The following is a 17,295-nucleotide window of genomic DNA, read 5'->3' as shown; positions in this document are numbered from 1 at the left end:
AGAAAATATTAACCTCAAATAGACATGATTATCATAAACTATAAAAGGCTTAAGTATTACAAAACCAAATATGAGGGAAGATTTATGTACCTTTTGACTTTTTCTATTTTGGTTGTGATGACTTTTTTGGAAAATAGTTTAGTACCAAATAAATAGGGATAAAGTTACTTTAGTGGATAAGTTGTTATAATCGAGCGATAATATAAGTTATTCACGAGTGATAATATAAATTATATATATTTTTAATTTAATATTATCACTAGAATATAATAATTAACACGCAATTTTATCATAACTTAATCTATTAATCATATTAAATTAATATGAGTTCAATTAAATATCACCACCTCATAAATTTTTACGATAAAAAATAGTATGATTTAAAGTAAATATCACGATCAATAACAAGAGTAGGTAAGGTGTGATGTGAGGTAACTTTAGAGGGACCGATTACTCTGTGTTGTCTAAAAAAGACGTTTTGAAGATTCTGATTTGTCTCAAAATTCCACTACGCCCTTTTTTTCTTGGCGCCTCCGGAACAAGAATAATTCTGAATAAAACAACTAATCAGAGCATTACCATTAGTGAATATAAGGAAACAAAAAAGGGGAAATTTCAAAATAAAGCCAATAACTAACTTGCAAAAAGGAAAACACCCTTACAGTTTCCTCATGATTTTCAATTTTTGATTCCATTTACTTAACTTCATTAAGTTTTTAAAACTGTTAGTAAGTATATGTTAGGCCAATGTGATCATTAAGATAATTCAACGAATCAGTCAAATTCACTCGCACACGGCGCCATCACGCGTCTTCATCCTTCTTCCTTCCGTCTCCTTTATAGATCCGAATTTCGCCCAAAAGTCCTTTACTGTTGACGCACGCAGCACGCTTAATTTCTGATTCTTCCGAATATCGCTCTGCATACGTAGCATAATTCATATACTTTTCTTTCTCAGGTAAATCTTCTGTTTCTGCTTTTTCTCATTCGAAATTCCAGTTTGATTCATGAAGCAACGTTTAATTTGATCGAATTTGCACGAAGTCAATCGCTTTCAATTCCTTGTTGATCGTTGTTTCCTATCTGAATTGCGTGTAGAAATTTATGTGAATTTTGGTTTTTAGAAGTTGAACTGAACGTCAGACGACTGATTATGTGCTGAATGTAAATTTACGAAGAAGTTTGACTTAAGTCGATATGAGGAATCAGTATTTTCCGCAGGATACATGTTTGTTGAAATTTCTCTCACGGCCTTTGAACAGAGTAATTTCCATGATTTGAGTGTATTTAAAGTAATTCATTGCTGAAAAATGTGATAACACCAGTTATTAATTTCAATGGAACTTCATTTTACCTTATTTGTGTTTTGCTTATTTATGAGCAATTTGTTTGTTAATGTAGCTGCAGCTGGAGTTAATGGCAGATTCTGAGTCCGAGCACAATAACATCCATAGAGACTTTTATATTCCTACTTATATACTTGCACCGAATGCTTCGAGCAACAGTTTACGTTTACCTGATGTACCAACATGCCCTGTGCTAGTGTTCGTCAACTCTAAAAGTGGAGGTCAACTTGGAGGAGAACTTCTTCGTACATTTCGCCATCTTCTTAACAAATATCAGGTACTTAAGCTGATTCCCTTGATTTACATAGGCCAAAGAAATGACTGCACAAGTAATTAGGTACTTTGCTAGTGTTCATCAACTCTAACTGGACAAGCTGTTCTGTGAACATGGTATATATTATTTCGCTTCTATATAATTCTTTTTGTTACATAACTTTTCAGGTTTTTGATTTGGGAGATGAAGCTCCTGATAGTGTTTTACGTAGACTGTATTTGAATATAGAAAGGCTCAAGGGTAATGGTGATCACTTTGCTGCCGAAATTGAAGAGAGAATGAAAATTATTGTGAGTCGAATTCTTTGAGTTGGTTCATGATTTTAACAGGTTTTCTCATAAGTTGACCAGAGGGCCAGATGATTATTTTCCAGCATAACATATTGACGTTGAATATATATTAGGTTGCAGGTGGAGATGGAACGGCTGGCTGGCTTCTCGGAGTTGTATCTGATCTCAAACTATCTCAGCCACCTCCAATTGCAACAGTACCTTTGGGAACTGGAAATAACCTTCCATTTGCTTTTGGCTGGGTATGGATCTGTAGCAGAAACCGCTGACTCACTAGATTTTGTGAAGTATATTTTCATGTAAATTTTAGCTCTCGATACAGTGGTGCAAAAGCTCTCAATTTGCTTGCCTGGTGTCTCGCTATGTTTGTTTTCTTGTTTTTATTATACTATGTCGAAAATATCTATAAAGTATAAACAATCTGTAATCCGCGTATACAAAAAAATTGCTCATAAAAGTCTTTTGTTTCCTATAATACATTAGTTAGTGGGTCTTTAGCATTGAGAAAGATACTTTATGTGATGTGTAGTTTCGGTAATTGACAGGGAAAGAAGAATCCAGGGACCGACCTTAACTCTGTCATCTCCTTTTTGAAGCAAGTAATGAATGCAAAGGAAATGAAGATGGACAGGTTATTTTGTTAGTTCATATGTAATATTGTGGATTTTCTTAATTTTCTTTTTTGATCCCTTGATGATCAAGTTTTAATTCTTTATTTAAACTTCTTGGCAGTGATACAAGCTGAATGCATTGTCTAGGTTAAATTGAATATTGTTGTTTTATACGTTAAAGAGATTAGAGCTTGTGATGTATAGTTAATTGAAGTGCAGACATCAGGGGTCTCATTTATTATATACTGTTATTGTTTTTCTTGACTCAAAAGTAAAGAAATAAAATATAACAACAAATGCAAAGATGACACTGATGTAATATATATTTTTGTGTAATAATATGTGGATCCTCCTTAAAGATCTATCTTTCATGGAAATTGGCCAATATTTATATGGTCTCTAGCTGAGTCAAGGAATATTATAGTTTGGGTTGATGAAGTTGTGAAAGCTCTAGCTTCCATGAAAAGAGAGTTGGAACAGCATAACATGCTCTTAAGCCGCGGTCTCTCCATTTTCTACTGGTTCATAATCTAAACAGTAGTTGAGAAAAGATTGCTATATACACCATTGTTTTGTGCTTGTCATCTAATATTGGTAAGGATCAACAGATTTCTGTGTATGCTATTTCTTGTGATAATTGACCAATCTTAAGTTCTTAACATGAAGAATTCTTTTTTGTTGATTTAAGTGCCTTGTTTTTGTTGTACACAACCATAATAAACTCTTCGAAAGTAACTGGAAGCTCAAGTTTTTGGGAAATTTTCTATTGTTGTTATATCCTATACTCTAGGGCTCGTTTGGTACGATGGGATAACTAATCCGGGGATTAATTTAGGATGAGTTCATCCCATGTTTGGTTGTTATATATTCGTGGGATAACTTATCACATGATTAGTTATCCCGGACTTGTTGTGTTGTTTTTATCCCAAATTGAGGGTGAGATAACAATCATGTGATAACTTGTTCCCCAACCAAACGAGCTCTTAGTATGGTATATATATTATGATTGCAGACTTTTCTTGAAGTATTCTAGGATTAGGAGTAATATAATTTCATGGTATAAAAAATGGTGCATCATGACTGCTCATTCTCAATCAACCGGTGTTAAAAAAATTTCTTTATGCAGTTGGCACATTCTTATGAGGATGAGGGCACCAAAAGTTGGTTCTTGTGATCCTGTTGCACTGCTTGAATTGCCTCATTCTTTGCATGCCTTTCACCGGGTTTCTCCATCTGATGAACTGAACGTGGTAAGACATCGTTATTTGTTAGTGCATTTGTCTTATAAAGAAATTATCTACTCTAACATGAAAAGCACACACTTTCATACAGTTTATTTGTATCTCCATAAGATCTTGGTCACTAGTATTCATTTTTTCTTTCTTTTTTGGTTGTATTATGTCTTTGCTGATAGTATATTAAACCTGGTTCTGCTTCTGTAGAGTCTTGCTCCACAGTAAAATAAATAAATCTAGGTGTCACCTTTAAGTCTTCTGTTAATCTAATGGCTAATAACATCCAATAGAGTCACCTACTGTACGAGTACACAATCACTGCAAGTAATTTATTTCATTATTTTTATGATACTCTTGGCTTTCAGCAATAGTGTTGATTATAAGGAATATTCTACAACATGAATTTTCTTGCTTTGAGAGAAAAGATGAACCAAAAAATCACTGTAATTGTAAAAAGGTTCTTGAATAGTGTCGCAGAAACAGTGAATAGCCATTGGAGTTGATATGATATTTGTTCTTCAGCATTTCACACATAAAAAGGTAAATGAGTCTTCAAAAATTGGCTAAACTGATATGGTTGAATGGAGATACCACTATTGCTAATGGCTTGGAGTACATATAATTTAATTGCATTAAGTTGTTCAAGCCTAATCTTCTATGAAAAAGGAAAACTGCAAGTATTCACCATTATGTTTTGACTGCGATTTGAAAGAGTAAATCGTATGTAAAAGAATCAGTATCTTTTACAATTATCAGCTTCTGCATTCAGTAAATTTTACTGCCTTACAAAGGAATTTCCTTGTGTATTTACTTGTAGTTGGGTAATCATATGAAGCCCAGGGTGGGGCATATTCGGATAAGGTTCCTATTTTGACATACCAATTTCAAATGTATTGACATTGATTGAGATTGAAAAGTGAACATATGGTTATGTCAATCAATATGCATGCATAAATATATCTATCAGTGTGAATGCGTACTTTCTGGCTTTTGCAAGTTACAATATTCTTAGCTTGGTCTGTTTCAAAGTGTTAGCCCATGACTTCTTTCCTCTTTTTAACCTAATAACATGCAGGAAGGTTTCCATACATTCCGTGGAGGTTTCTGGAATTACTTCAGCATGGGTAAGTGCATGTTCTTTTGCTTAGGAATTAAATTCTATACAGCCATTTAACTTCTTATGTTTTGTCAGGCCAATTAATAATATCGATTAGTTATTGGACATACAAGTATGAGGATGGGCATAGGGCTTATCTTGTTCAATACCTATAAGAAATGATTATCTTTCCATCAACTAGAGAAGTAACCAAAATAAGACGAGGTAGACCTAAAATTATATGAAGGAAAGTTGTTTCTGAAGATCTACAATCTCTTGATAGCAGAAATAACTTATTGCATAAGACAATGCCTTAACCTACAGAGACTATGATCTGAAGTTATTTCTTTGCTTCTTCTGTCAGTCATCTAGTACTACATTAACACGAATTATCTGTTATCAGGGATGGATGCACAAGTATCTTATGCATTTCACTCAGAGAGGAAAATGAACCCTGACAAATTCAAAAACCAACTTGTCAATCAGGTAGTTTAGTGGATGGCGGAAATTAACATAATACAGCTTTTCTTTGATTTTTTCCCTCTGAGTCTTTGCAAATCAATTTGAAGTTAATTGTTCCAAGTCTTGTGCTCTGGACCTTTTGTTTTGTTCCATCTTGGAGAAAAGAAAATTACTCTCAATTTAATGACTGCTGTGACAAAACAAATAAGTTGAAGATGTGGGATTGGACTCTTGATAGCAGGAGTCAAGATTTTTGGTATTCTGTATTATCTTGTGATGAGTCTTAATATGTTCTGTTTTATCACAAAGAAGGCCAAAAGTAAAATGACTACTGTGTTAACTTTTAGGTATCAGCTTATGGAAATTTGATTAATGAGACTCTCTAGCTTTACTTCCCCGACTGTTGAGACAGATGAAAACATAAGATCGATCAAAGAAAAATACATGTGCAGCTTTTGTCTTGATTAGTCTGCCATAGACCTCCTATAAAACCTAGTTTATCATATCCTTGTGGAAACCCAGTAATCTAAAGTTGTTGACTAGGCTAATGTTTAGATAAATACATTAGTATGGTTGGCTCTGAAGTCATTGCTAGAAATATAGGTGATTTGAAGAAGAAACGGTTAAGAAACTGATCAAGGTCCATACTAGTTGGTTTTATTTTCCTTTTCTTAAATACGTTGACAGAGGGGAAGTAGATGATATTATGCTTAATAAGATATAGGATCATCTGTGAAAGAATAAGATATATGGTGCTTTTACCTACTGGTAGTAATGCTGTTTTTTTCACTATTTTGCATTTTCCTTCTTATATTGCTTATGCCTCTAGTAACTATTCGTAAAACAATTTGCAATGACTGGTACTCAAGATAAATGAGGGTTAGCCCCAGCCTCCAACTGTAAAATTGGATATCAAGTCAGCAGCAAAGCAAAGTGAGAAATGCCATACTTAGGCTCTCCCGCTCAGGGGTGTTAAGCTCATAATTAGGAGTGGAGTTTATATTTCTATCGACGAATTAAAGATTATTAATGCAACAAGTTATATAACTGCCATATAATACCATGCTAATTTACTTCGCATTTAGTAACTAAGTGGAATTCACAGTATCTCTATCCTAGCTCAAATGAAGTTATTTGCATCGTTTTTTCTTGAGGTAGGGTTCTAGCATCTTTTAACATTCTGTAAATGATTCAAATTACCTGAAATCATCGATTGCTTCAGAGTAAATAATATTTGAAAGGAATGCCTAAAGCGATTTTTTCTTGCTCCACAGAGTTCATATTTAAAGCTAGGATGTACACAAGGATGGTTTTTTGCTCCTCTCATTCATCCTTCTTCAAAGTGAGTCTTCAATGTAGTTTTGTAACACAACTTCTTCCAAATCTTTTGCAGCTCAACAGCACTATATTTTCTTTTGTGGAAGCTTGACCTTCTTGAAGGTCTGATATAAGCTGCAACTTATTATTTTTTCAACAGATAAATCACAATTGGAATAGTCACATAGTTTTAGACTCCTGAGATGATCATATTCAGTTCTAGAATCTGCTTGAACTTTTACTTATCTGTTTCATCAGTAATATGATACCTTGCTTTTACGTGCTAACTTTAAATAGCCATGTAAATTTGTTTTGATCTTCTTGCCGGAAACATGAAAATGTGAACTTGATGATAGCTCTTGGTAACTTAGTGAGACACTTTTTTTTCTAATTTAAAGGTTTTTTCTTTTTAGTTCATCCTAAAATAGTGTTATCTCTTTGAAAGTTCTCAGTTTTATTTAAACTTAGTAGAGTAGTTTGTCAGCATCATAATTAGCCAATATATTAGCAACTTCTACACTAAATTTACAAAAGTTGATTGTTCCTGCATACTGCATACATGACTGTGAGAATAGATGAACTATTGCATTACTTGCCGGGTAAACCATGAGAATAACTTGACATAGAAAGATATAATTACAAATTATGTAACTATCATTATTTTCCAACCAGCATTTTTCCTGTTCATAATTTGTGCCAAGTTGCGAGTATAAACTTGAACAAGAATTTCAAGGAAAAATCAGAATTTTTCTTGTCATAAAACGGTTTAATTACGTATTGATTGACTATTTTACCATCATCTCTTATGAGGGTATACCTTATGAGAATTTTCTGGTTTCTGGTGGCAGCTAATTTAATTTAATGCAGGAACATAGCTCAACTGACTAAGGTTAAGATAATGAAAAAGCAGGGTGGATGGCAAGACCTTCACATCCCACCCAGGTAATATTAGTTACTTCTAGTATAGGAACTTTAGATGATGACTTGATAATTTTACTTTTCTGTATCATTCTTCAAATACAACATTTTTGCTGTTTTCCTGTAACCTGTTTCTGGTTGCATTACTGCATCTATCTTTATGCTTGATGAAGCTGGTTCCTGTAGAACAACCTATGAATTACATGTAACTATTCTTTTTTTGTTGTCCAATTGTACATGCAGTGTCAGGTCAATTGTATGCCTCAACTTGCCTAGCTTTTCCGGTGGACTAAATCCCTGGGGAACACCAAATAGCAACAAACGTCGATATGTATGCATTCGGAACAACCTTCTTCCCAAATCCGAATCAATTTTTATTCTGTTGTAGTTACACTGACGTGCTTATATTTCTTTAATGGACAGAGGGACTTGACTCCTCCATTTGTAGACGATGGCCTTCTTGAGGTTGTTGGATTCAGAGATGCTTGGCATGGATTGGTCCTCCTTGCTCCAAAAGGACATGGGACACGTCTTGCCCAGGTTAGGAACAAATTGCGGTTTTAATACAAATATTTGTGTGTGTATGTATGTCAACCGATAAGAAATTCTGTTTCTACTAGTGATCAACTGTCTTTTGTATTGCAACTTGCAAGAAAGGATAAAAACATTGAACCGATAGAGTTATCCAGTAAAAAGATAAATTGAACAGATAGAATATAGGACCCATAAACTTTTGCTTTGTTAAAGCAAAATGTAGTAGCAGAATCTGTCTAAATTATTGCTTGTGGCCCTGATAAAATAGTTATCCACCATGACCAGTTTCTTTGCAGAGGTCATTTTGTCAGAAGATTGAGTTTCCTTATGGTTTTCGTACTTGTAGGCGCATGGAATCCGGTTTGAGTTTCAGAAAGGAGCAGCTGATCATACATTCATGAGGATTGATGGGGAACCCTGGAAGCAGCCTCTACCTGAAAATGATGACACCGTTGTGGTAGAAATTTCTCATCTAGGCCAAGTCAAGATGCTTGCTACCCACGACTGCAGAGCCAAAAGTATACATGATCCCTCAAGTCAATTCAGTCATGACGCTGATGAGGTCGATAGTGATGAAGAAAATTCGGTCAATGAAGAACGGAGGAAATTCGGGGCAGCAGACACTTTCAAAATTCCAGATGAGGTTGATGTTTCTAGTCTCAGTTAATTCCATAATTCTTCTTTGTTCTGCTACCTCTATAGTACATTTGCTGTATAGTAGGCATAACAAGGCTCCATGTCGAATTTATAAGACATGGATATTTTAGAGGTTTTGCATAGAGAATTTCGTGAACATTTGGTGTATAGGAGGAAGTTTGCTGACTTGGTGTATGATAAAGGAGATGCTAGAAGTCACCATTATAACCTTTAACAGGCTAGATTTTATTTAGCCAGAACATTATTTGGCTTTTAAAGTTGTATTCTCTACTAAAAGTGACCAGATATATTTTTCATTATTTTTGTATGCTTACGTTTACTCAATCTAAAGCCTGAGTTTAATTGAGAACTCTGAGATAGTTCCTGACTTGTAGCATATGACCACATATTTTAGTGGCAGATCAGTGGTGGGATATGTCTATAATCACTAGAAATGGAGAGTGTATAAAATGTTTCCTTTTGAAGTAGCCGTGTCTAACATTTCAAGATTTAAGAAAATTGTGCATAACTTTAGCAACTAAAAAAACTAACTCCTAGTGCACCAATCTAAGCTTTAACTTGATTAAGTATGTGCTTTGAGAAAAACACAGAACTTCAAAAAATCCTCAATCAAATGACTGATGAAGTACTTTGAAGTAAGACTTAAAAGGCCCTAATCTTCGAGGATACGGTGGGAGATCTAATTGCATTTTTACTTTCACGAACTTCCTGTGAGGAGGAATACTCACCACCACTTGAAGAGCTATCTCTACATAGTGAATTGTTACAGCAGAATTCAACAGATTTTATCAGTACTCTGGTAAGAATAAGATAGTCGTAAAGCAATGTTTACACAGCTTGAAACAAAACCAGAACTAAAGAAAATGAGAGAACATGACAGCTGAGTAACTCTTTGATTTTTGTCACTACAGAGGGGCTTTATCTACAAACAATTTAGAGAGAGTTGCAACAATAAAGCTATTCTGTTTAAGCAGGAAATAATGAACATTGCGATATATCTCAATTACTGTAATAACAAAACATTCAACTTAACTTTGATCTTCTAATATAACTTGCCTGATCTTTGGAGACTGAGCTCTATTGTACATGGAATGTTCCGCTAGTGGAACAAGTCAATGAGGTCCAGGCAGGAGTACAAAATGATGACTCCCTTACCTCCCAGCATATTGGTAGTCTCCCAAGCATTTTGTCACAGTCTCATTGGCCTTCTGAGTTTCCCTTTCGCCTCTCTTTTTCTTCTCCCTAAACAACACACACATTATAAAATTGAGATAAAATGGTAAAAGTATTTTCACCAGACAAAGTCTTGATTGACTGTATTTGCACTATACCAAAATACATGTGAAGAATGTAAAAGAAGGAGAGGAAGGGAAACAAGGGGCATAAACAAGAGTGTTTTCCTGGGGTGGGGAATGAGGTGGATAAGTAGAGGTAGGGAAGAGAAAAGTCATGGATTTCTGGTAGATTATGTGGAACAGAATCTTGTTAGAGCTTATCAATGCTAGAGAAAAATGCAGCTGAATAGTTTTAGAAAATAGTTGAGAGAAAGGATATCGAAGAGTATTGAACCAAGAAAAAGCTCTAACCTTTCCACGTATTCCTTCAACAGCTCTTTAGCCTGAACCAGCTTGGACAGCAAATTGCGATAAACGTCAAGGTCCCGGTCCACACTTTTCTTATTTACATTGAGTGCGGCACAAAGCTGTCATGTTTTACCCCACAAGTCAACAATGATATTCTCGTCTAAGTGCATTGGAATTTATATGAGCATAAACATGGGGGTTTCACCTATACATGAACACATTCAGGAAACCTGCTACACTAGCTACTCTGATTATAAGCAGGACCATTGTTATTTTACCAAACAAGTGACATTTTTTATGGCAAGTGAACTCAAGACCATCTTAAGTTTAAATTGTGTTCTTCTTTTTGCTAGACAAATTCTTGAAAACTAACCTAGTCACCAAAGACCTCATTCGAAGAGTACAACGAGGAACTCTAACTAAAGGAGAGTCTTCATATTAGCCTTCTTGCTGTACAGAATTTTCATGAAAGACAAAAGAGTGTTGTTCTATAATAACAAAGACAGGGCAATTTAATTCTCTTCATACAAATTACATAGAGGGTTCACAGAAACCTTTTACTTTCTTGTGCAGGTTAAGAGACAAAATAGGTCTCATGGGAGGAAGCCTAGACTATGGGCGCTATTAAGGAATTTGCTCGCCTTTCGTTTAGAGAGACATTGAATTTCATCCTAATGGAGTTGATATGTTGTATATGAGAAGAATGGTTTGAACTTTTTCTTCGTTCCCCCGTTTCCCTCTTTTGTGATGGATGTAACTGTTTGTGAAGATCATCATTTAGCAATCACACATCAGTGCAATTAAGAAATGCTAGCATTGGTCGCTGACTTAAAGTGACAGAGAGACATAGTAGAACTCCTGATATTTCTGGTACAATTCCAGAGATATCATGGGCAGGTTAAATGCATTCAAGAAACTTGCACAGACAATAACAGAAAGAGTTCCTTTGGCTATTAATCCATGTGTGTTTACTTGTTATAGGATGAGTGCCATCAATTATCTTTCTCACAGATTTTCTGAGGACGGATACCTTTGACTTCAGTATTAACACTTCCCCGCATAACCATGTTTTATGGAATAAAGATTTCAATGTTCTTGAAAGTTAAATTTGTACAGTTACGGACAACGAAGTGTAGTTTTAGTCCATACAATGCACAGGTCTGAGTTTTACCTTATATCATAAAACAACCATGTAAGATTTTACACACTTTTATTTTAAGAATCTATTGCTTCATATCTACTTCTAGTGTGATCTAGCACTCATGGATGTTCATTTTTTTTACAAAAAAAAAAAAGAATATGTCAAGATTCAAGAAGAAAAAGAAACAGTAACAATGGGCAAGGTAACTGAAAGGAATATTTTAAATGTGAATTAGTTAAAAAGTGCCAAAAGTACAGGTGAATTCTCTTTCATTAAGCCAAAATAACCAAGTCAACCCCCTCCAATAGTATACTGCAATTCTGAGATCTCAGTCCAGCTTCAATGCCTTTATGTATAAAATAATCCCATTAAAATCAATTTAGTTCATCACCAAAGTATTCATGCCAACTAGGCCAAAACCATAACCAACTATATAGAGCAAAACCTCAAATTTTAAGTGATCTACGTGCTGAAAGTGAGTCTTCTGCTCTTTTAAGAAACTTCACTTTGAACAGGAAAAAGTCCAGAAGACCGGAGTGTTCTATGGTGCACTTTTCTGGCATCAAACAGTGGGAATTGGCTTTAGGCTTCATGCTAAGAAAAAAGAAGAAGCTTGCCACTGAACTTTCACAGAAGGGCGCAAAAAGAAGACTAGATATGGAGGCTTTAGCAGCAAATGGTCCTATAGGGAAATGCTGTTGCTAATGGCTGGGAATTACCTGAAGTAAATAGTAATGAAAGAATATATCTGCTGATTCTTTTGCAACAGACATTATTAGCAAATCTATTAATACTCATGAGCAGGAAACAGGAGTGTGAATCTTCTTGATAAAGCAGAGCAGGAAATTGGTCCCCAAATGTCAGAAAAATAAGTGAAAATCACTAAATCGACGGCCTGATCATGTCTAATTCCAGGCAACAAGGGGAATGACCCTTCTCTCTGAAATTACTCTCTAATTCTCTGAATGGTTTTCGTCCATTCACTTTGCTGTTTTGACATCAGCCAGAATGATACGGTAGGTTTTCCATTTCTGGCGGTAATAAAGTATAGAGGCTAGCACAGAAACATGAGTGAATATCTAGCCTCAACTTAAGAAGCTCTAAAGGAAAATGTGTCATCAGTATTATGACTTGAACCAGGTTCCCAATTTTTAGAGTTCTATTTGAGATGAATTCTTGAAAGTTTATATGTTCTTGTTCTTGTTCATATTTTGTTCCATTTTTTAAAATGCACCGGGTAATTAGTTATGCAAAGGGAAATTGAAACTATATGTTTCTAACCCGGATATGGGCTTACAACTCCTGATCATGAGTAGCCTTTTCTCTGACACTAAATTACTTGACACGTTTATCATAATTATTCCCGAAGTGTTACAAGTTTACACAAACCATAGAGCTTGTGGTGTTTCTAGATGATTTAAGTAATCCAAGTAAACATAAACGAGCAGGAAGTTCTTGTAATATATAAAATATACTATGAAGAATGTTATGATATATACCTTTTCTAAGATGGTTGGATCAGTTACATTTGCCAACTCAAGTAGGCGAAAGAGACCAACCGCAAATAATCGACTGTAACAGAAGCCGTCCTTGGTTCCAGCTCGCTGTGCAATATCCTTGAAAATGTTTTCAATTTCTCCATCTTTGGATGAAAAGTCAACTAGTGTATTGGCATTTTGAGTACGAGCCCATTCTTCTAATTTTTGTGCATCAGCTCTATAAACATACTGGGAAAGTTAGAATCTCTAGAAAGGAAAAGATTCATGGGCATACATCATAATAAAAGGTCACTACACTCCTGATAAATCTACTCAATGTTAGACAAAAGATTATAACAACTACAACAGTAACATCAACAGCATCTATGCCTAAACCCCAAACTATTGGCACTCAGCTATATGAATCATCAATATCCATTTTGCTCATTTCATTTCTACTCCAGACAAACGAATGTGATAAATAAAAATAAGAACATCCACAAAAACTTCTAACCTTCTTACATTGGATGGCCATGAATCTTGATATTTAAAAGGTGATGCACAGGAAATATCTAAAAGAAGATTGAAGATCTTCCCATATTATTAAGTTTCAAATAAATGGAGCATGGTTTCGGCATTTTCTTGGTTGGTTCATTTTTAGCTAAAATATAGCCACCTCAAATTACAATCTACCTTTTTAACAAAGAATTCTAAGGCTTGAGCTTTTGTGGCAAGCTTCTTTTTTTTTTTTGTAACTATAAAAAGAAAAGAAAAAAAGCCACAAAAACTGTGGCACAGTTCAGTATAATAAAATCAGATAGTCTCTGTTTGAATGGAAATCAACACCTTAACCTCTAGTCACTAAAGATTAAGGTCCTTGGATTTTTTCTGCTCCCAGCATTATATTTCTGTGTTTGTTTCTTCAAGGCATAAGAGACATAATCTACTTCAATTCATAGGCCACATGGTTTTAGTCTTAAACAATTACCTCTTACAGTTGAACATCTTCTTCATTCCTAAGGCAAAGATTTGCATTTACACTAGATAAGTCTTCTTTAGTGAAATAGGAGACGCCTATTTCTATATCACTAACCTAACCTTTTGATGGAGTACATAGAGCAAACTCTAGAACAATATTAGAATTATCTTAACAAGATAAAGATTGACACTTTTGGCTACCGCGAGAAAGGCTCTCCCTGGTATTCTATCTAGTATATAAAGATGTACTTATGATTCAACTCTTTTCATCAATCTAATTTCTTATTCTAGCATTTTGGGTGAATCATGATTGAGAATTTTCCATACTATGTTCAGAACTTGAGAGTAGTTGCACTATATTTGGGTTTTGCTAAGCATGTACGAAGTTTGGTTATGAAACCTACTCTATAAGTTGAGATTGTTTTGAGAGGCATGGGTTACGTTAGTCAGGTCAGAACATACCAGGTGTCAGTCGTGGCTCTAAAATGGTCTCATGACACTCTACAAGTGGAAAATGTATAATTTGCTCGATCAATCTCATCCAATGTAATCTCTTGGTTAAAAAACTTATAATAGACATATCCACTTCAGAATGGGGTTACTTTATTCAGTTTAATCATGGGTTCCTCTTCGTAAGCCCAGGAAGATACTGTTAGATTAAGGATAACAGTGAGCTACCTCTTAGTAAATAAAAGTTGATCAAGGGGTTCTACAGCTAATTCTGAATAGCACTTCCATTCATTGAGAAATCATACACCTGCATTTCTCAAACTCCATAATACGGCTAAGCCTGTTCATCTTGGGTTTTGGTTCCATTCTCCAAGAAAATCTTAATGATAATTAAACTTATATTTTATCTAAAACTACCTTACTGGAAAGCTCAATGCAAGCATCCCGTCACTTATAAAAAATTATTTGTGTGCCTATAAACAAAAAAGGAGTAAAAAGCAACAAAAAGTGGCAAGAGATGGATTAAGCATGCCTGTATTGCTCAGGATCCTCCTTTAGCGCCTCTACATATGCTTTGAAGATAGCATTACGATCCTCTTCACTGGGGTAGCCCTCCATAAGTTGATCATACACAGTAACAAAACCTAGGGCGAACACAGGATCATATTGGTAGGATTTCTTGTACCTTGTCAAATGTTGTTGCACGATTAGCTCTTGTAACACTGTGTTGTAGACAGTTGGAATTGGTCGCTTGTAAGCGGTCAAAAACTTCATTTTAGTGTCAGCAACAGTTGGCAAATCTGGAAACAGTTCAATATAACACGCTGCATTATTACCTCATAACATAAACACTTGAAAAATCACTAAGATAGAACTGAATAAATAACGAGAAAGAAATTAGACGAAAAATGTGAATGCAGAAAACGCGGGCAGCTGCATGAATGTAGACAGAAATATTAAACAGGAGAAAACTTTACTTTATCTGTTAGTTCAATATCCATGTTTTCCCCCTTAACAAGTTAATTCAACTTTCATTAGCAATAAATAGTACTCCCTCCAATCCATTTTATACAATGTTATTAGTATGAACATGGAGTCTAATATGTTAATTTGACTAGTATATGTACTTGATAATTCTTTTTGAAGAAGTAAGGTCATTTAATTTACACTGCATTACAAAAGTAATATCATGAATGAATCATCCTGTAAGCTAATTAGGGAGCTAACAAATATTTAAGCAATGGTCAAGAACTTATATGATCAAAAAAATCTCACACCAAAGTTAATAACAGGAATAGGTTAATGCATTTAAATTCGTGAAAGTTCTAAAAGTTGTACAAAAATGGAACAGTGTAAAACATCTATATAAGGCAGAATGTAGAGAGTATATAACTGTAAAATATTCTCAATACTTCAAATAACATATAAGCAATTCCAACGAGAAAACATCCGCATACACTATATCTAGATCCAAATTCAACCTTTATGCATTTCATATAACAAATAGTAACTAGTTAAGCAATTGTAACATTACACATACAGAATCATGCAATTAGCTGAGAAATTAAACTAAAACAGAAATTAGATGAAAAAAAGTTACTGTATAGTTTAATTTTTCCTAATTCAAATTCGAAGCAATAAAGAGAACTTGCCTGCAGCTGAACTGGACGTGCAATGAACGACAAAGCGAGAGGTGGAATTGGAAGATCGAACATTGACGGAATCAAAGGAGAAGTTGGAACGGAACCTAAATGTATCAATAGAACGAGACGAAGAAACGGAGGATTTCCTTTCCGCCGATTGAGTAATCGCCGAGAAAGATACTGAAGTAACAGCCGCCATATTTCTACCGGTGAAGAAGAAGAGGAAGAAGAAGAAACTGTTGGTTGCTTTAGAGAATAGAGTTGTATTCCATTTCAATTTTTTCTGTGAAAAATGGAGAAAGGAGAAATGGAGTGTGAGGTTTGGATTTGAGGGCTTATCCGATGGCTTTTAGGATATTTCATTTTCATATTTAATGTTTATCAATAGACGAATAATATCACAACACGTGTACTGATTGAATCCGTTGTGTACTACTCCTTTTTGTGGTTACGAACGATTATTGTAACTTGTAAGCTAGATGCCAAGTGGTGGTGTAGTTTGGTATCTTAATAGACTTATCAATCAAATTCAAAGAATAGTAGCTATAAATTTGAACATGATAGTCAGGTCAGATAAATACGATAAAAAATTAAGTTTTTAATTATGATTAAATTAATTTTTCAATTAAAAATAATAAAGTTTTAGATTGAATGTGAGAAATATCGATTTAAATGGTGAGAAACCAATTCATAGTAAATCAGACATTACTAATTATTTAAACGAATTTACATTTATAATTTTAAAATAATTATCATCACAACAAAAAGTAATTTACTCCCATAATAGTTTCGCAATTTACTACTGAAAATTGATTTATGTCTAAGAAAAGAAATAGAAGTCCCAGAGAATCACCAAGTTAGTAACTGGAGATAGCCAGAAAGGTCATTTTGACATGCTGTTATATTGATACTTTTTTTTATTTCATATGGATGAGGATTCAAATTTTTAAAATGATACTTAATGGGAAAATTGTCTTCTAAAATTTAATCACACCTTAAATAAAAGAGAGAACAATGAATGTATGATGTATTAATTCTTTATTTAATTTGAAAAGCATTATATTTTGGGAAAATGCATTGCTTTAAGGAAAATATAAAAGGAACTTGTTTGAGTGGCTCTGAGTCCTTTTAGCAAACTCTGCTTGAAGCCTCACTTGTTTATTTTTCCATCTATTCATAGTATTTAAAACGTAAATATTCTATTCTTTTCAGATTTTACTAATGAAATATACTATATGGATATATGGATATAGAATTTTACATTAATGACAAAATACAAAAT

At 34.3% G+C, this 17,295-nt stretch overlaps 2 protein-coding genes across 4 annotated transcripts; one reads left to right on the top strand and one right to left on the bottom strand.

Annotated features, from left to right (window-relative positions):
- Positions 1 to 552: 552 nt before the first annotated feature.
- On the top strand, positions 553 to 11,424 carry DGK1 (diacylglycerol kinase). 3 transcript variants are annotated; one of them, NM_001247547.2, is made up of 14 exons: positions 584 to 958; positions 1,402 to 1,623; positions 1,788 to 1,910; positions 2,024 to 2,152; positions 2,456 to 2,541; positions 3,648 to 3,771; positions 4,832 to 4,880; positions 5,256 to 5,338; positions 6,589 to 6,656; positions 7,499 to 7,573; positions 7,793 to 7,880; positions 7,973 to 8,089; positions 8,430 to 8,726; positions 10,897 to 11,424. In NM_001247547.2, exons 2-14 carry the CDS (start codon positions 1,417 to 1,419, stop codon positions 10,984 to 10,986), a joined length of 1,536 nt encoding a protein of 511 aa, NP_001234476.2. In that variant the 5' UTR covers positions 584 to 958; positions 1,402 to 1,416; the 3' UTR covers positions 10,987 to 11,424. The 3 variants fall into 3 exon arrangements, with proteins under 3 accessions (XP_025887602.1, NP_001234476.2, NP_001304033.1); XM_026031817.2 differs by lacking the exon at positions 10,897 to 11,424 and having other exon boundaries at positions 553 to 958; positions 1,408 to 1,623; positions 8,430 to 9,089; NM_001317104.1 differs by lacking the exon at positions 10,897 to 11,424 and having other exon boundaries at positions 8,430 to 9,070.
- Positions 9,524 to 16,396, bottom strand: LOC101253003 (protein THYLAKOID FORMATION1, chloroplastic). Its single transcript, XM_004243257.5, has 5 exons — positions 16,023 to 16,396; positions 14,903 to 15,170; positions 12,964 to 13,180; positions 10,327 to 10,442; positions 9,524 to 9,982 (listed from the first exon to the last, which is right to left on the bottom strand). The coding sequence occupies exons 1-5, from the start codon at positions 16,210 to 16,212 to the stop codon at positions 9,892 to 9,894; spliced, it is 882 nt and encodes a 293-aa protein (XP_004243305.1). The 5' UTR covers positions 16,213 to 16,396; the 3' UTR covers positions 9,524 to 9,891.
- Positions 16,397 to 17,295: the final 899 nt, after the last annotated feature.

This window comes from Solanum lycopersicum, chromosome 7 (genome assembly GCF_036512215.1).
Source record: "Solanum lycopersicum chromosome 7, SLM_r2.1".
Lineage (NCBI taxonomy): Eukaryota > Viridiplantae > Streptophyta > Magnoliopsida > Solanales > Solanaceae > Solanum > Solanum lycopersicum.
Note: the sequence above shows the minus strand (reverse complement) of the source record. Positions and strands in the feature narration are given on the sequence as shown.

Excerpts from the sequence above, each read along its gene's own strand:
- DGK1 (NM_001247547.2), top strand. The coding sequence starts at position 1,417 with ATGGCAGATTCTGAGTCCGAGCACAATAACATCCATAGAGACTTTTAT. Across the intron at positions 1,624-1,787 it reads ATCTTCTTAACAAATATCAG|GTTTTTGATTTGGGAGATGA; the intron begins GTACTTAAGCTG and ends ATAACTTTTCAG. Across the intron at positions 6,657-7,498 it reads CTCATTCATCCTTCTTCAAA|GAACATAGCTCAACTGACTA; the intron begins GTGAGTCTTCAA and ends AATTTAATGCAG.
- LOC101253003 (XM_004243257.5), bottom strand. The coding sequence starts at position 16,212 with ATGGCGGCTGTTACTTCAGTATCTTTCTCGGCGATTACTCAATCGGCG. Across the intron at positions 15,171-16,022 it reads CACGTCCAGTTCAGCTGCAG|ATTTGCCAACTGTTGCTGAC; the intron begins GCAAGTTCTCTT and ends AACTGTTTCCAG. Across the intron at positions 13,181-14,902 it reads GAGGATCCTGAGCAATACAG|AGCTGATGCACAAAAATTAG; the intron begins GCATGCTTAATC and ends GTATGTTTATAG.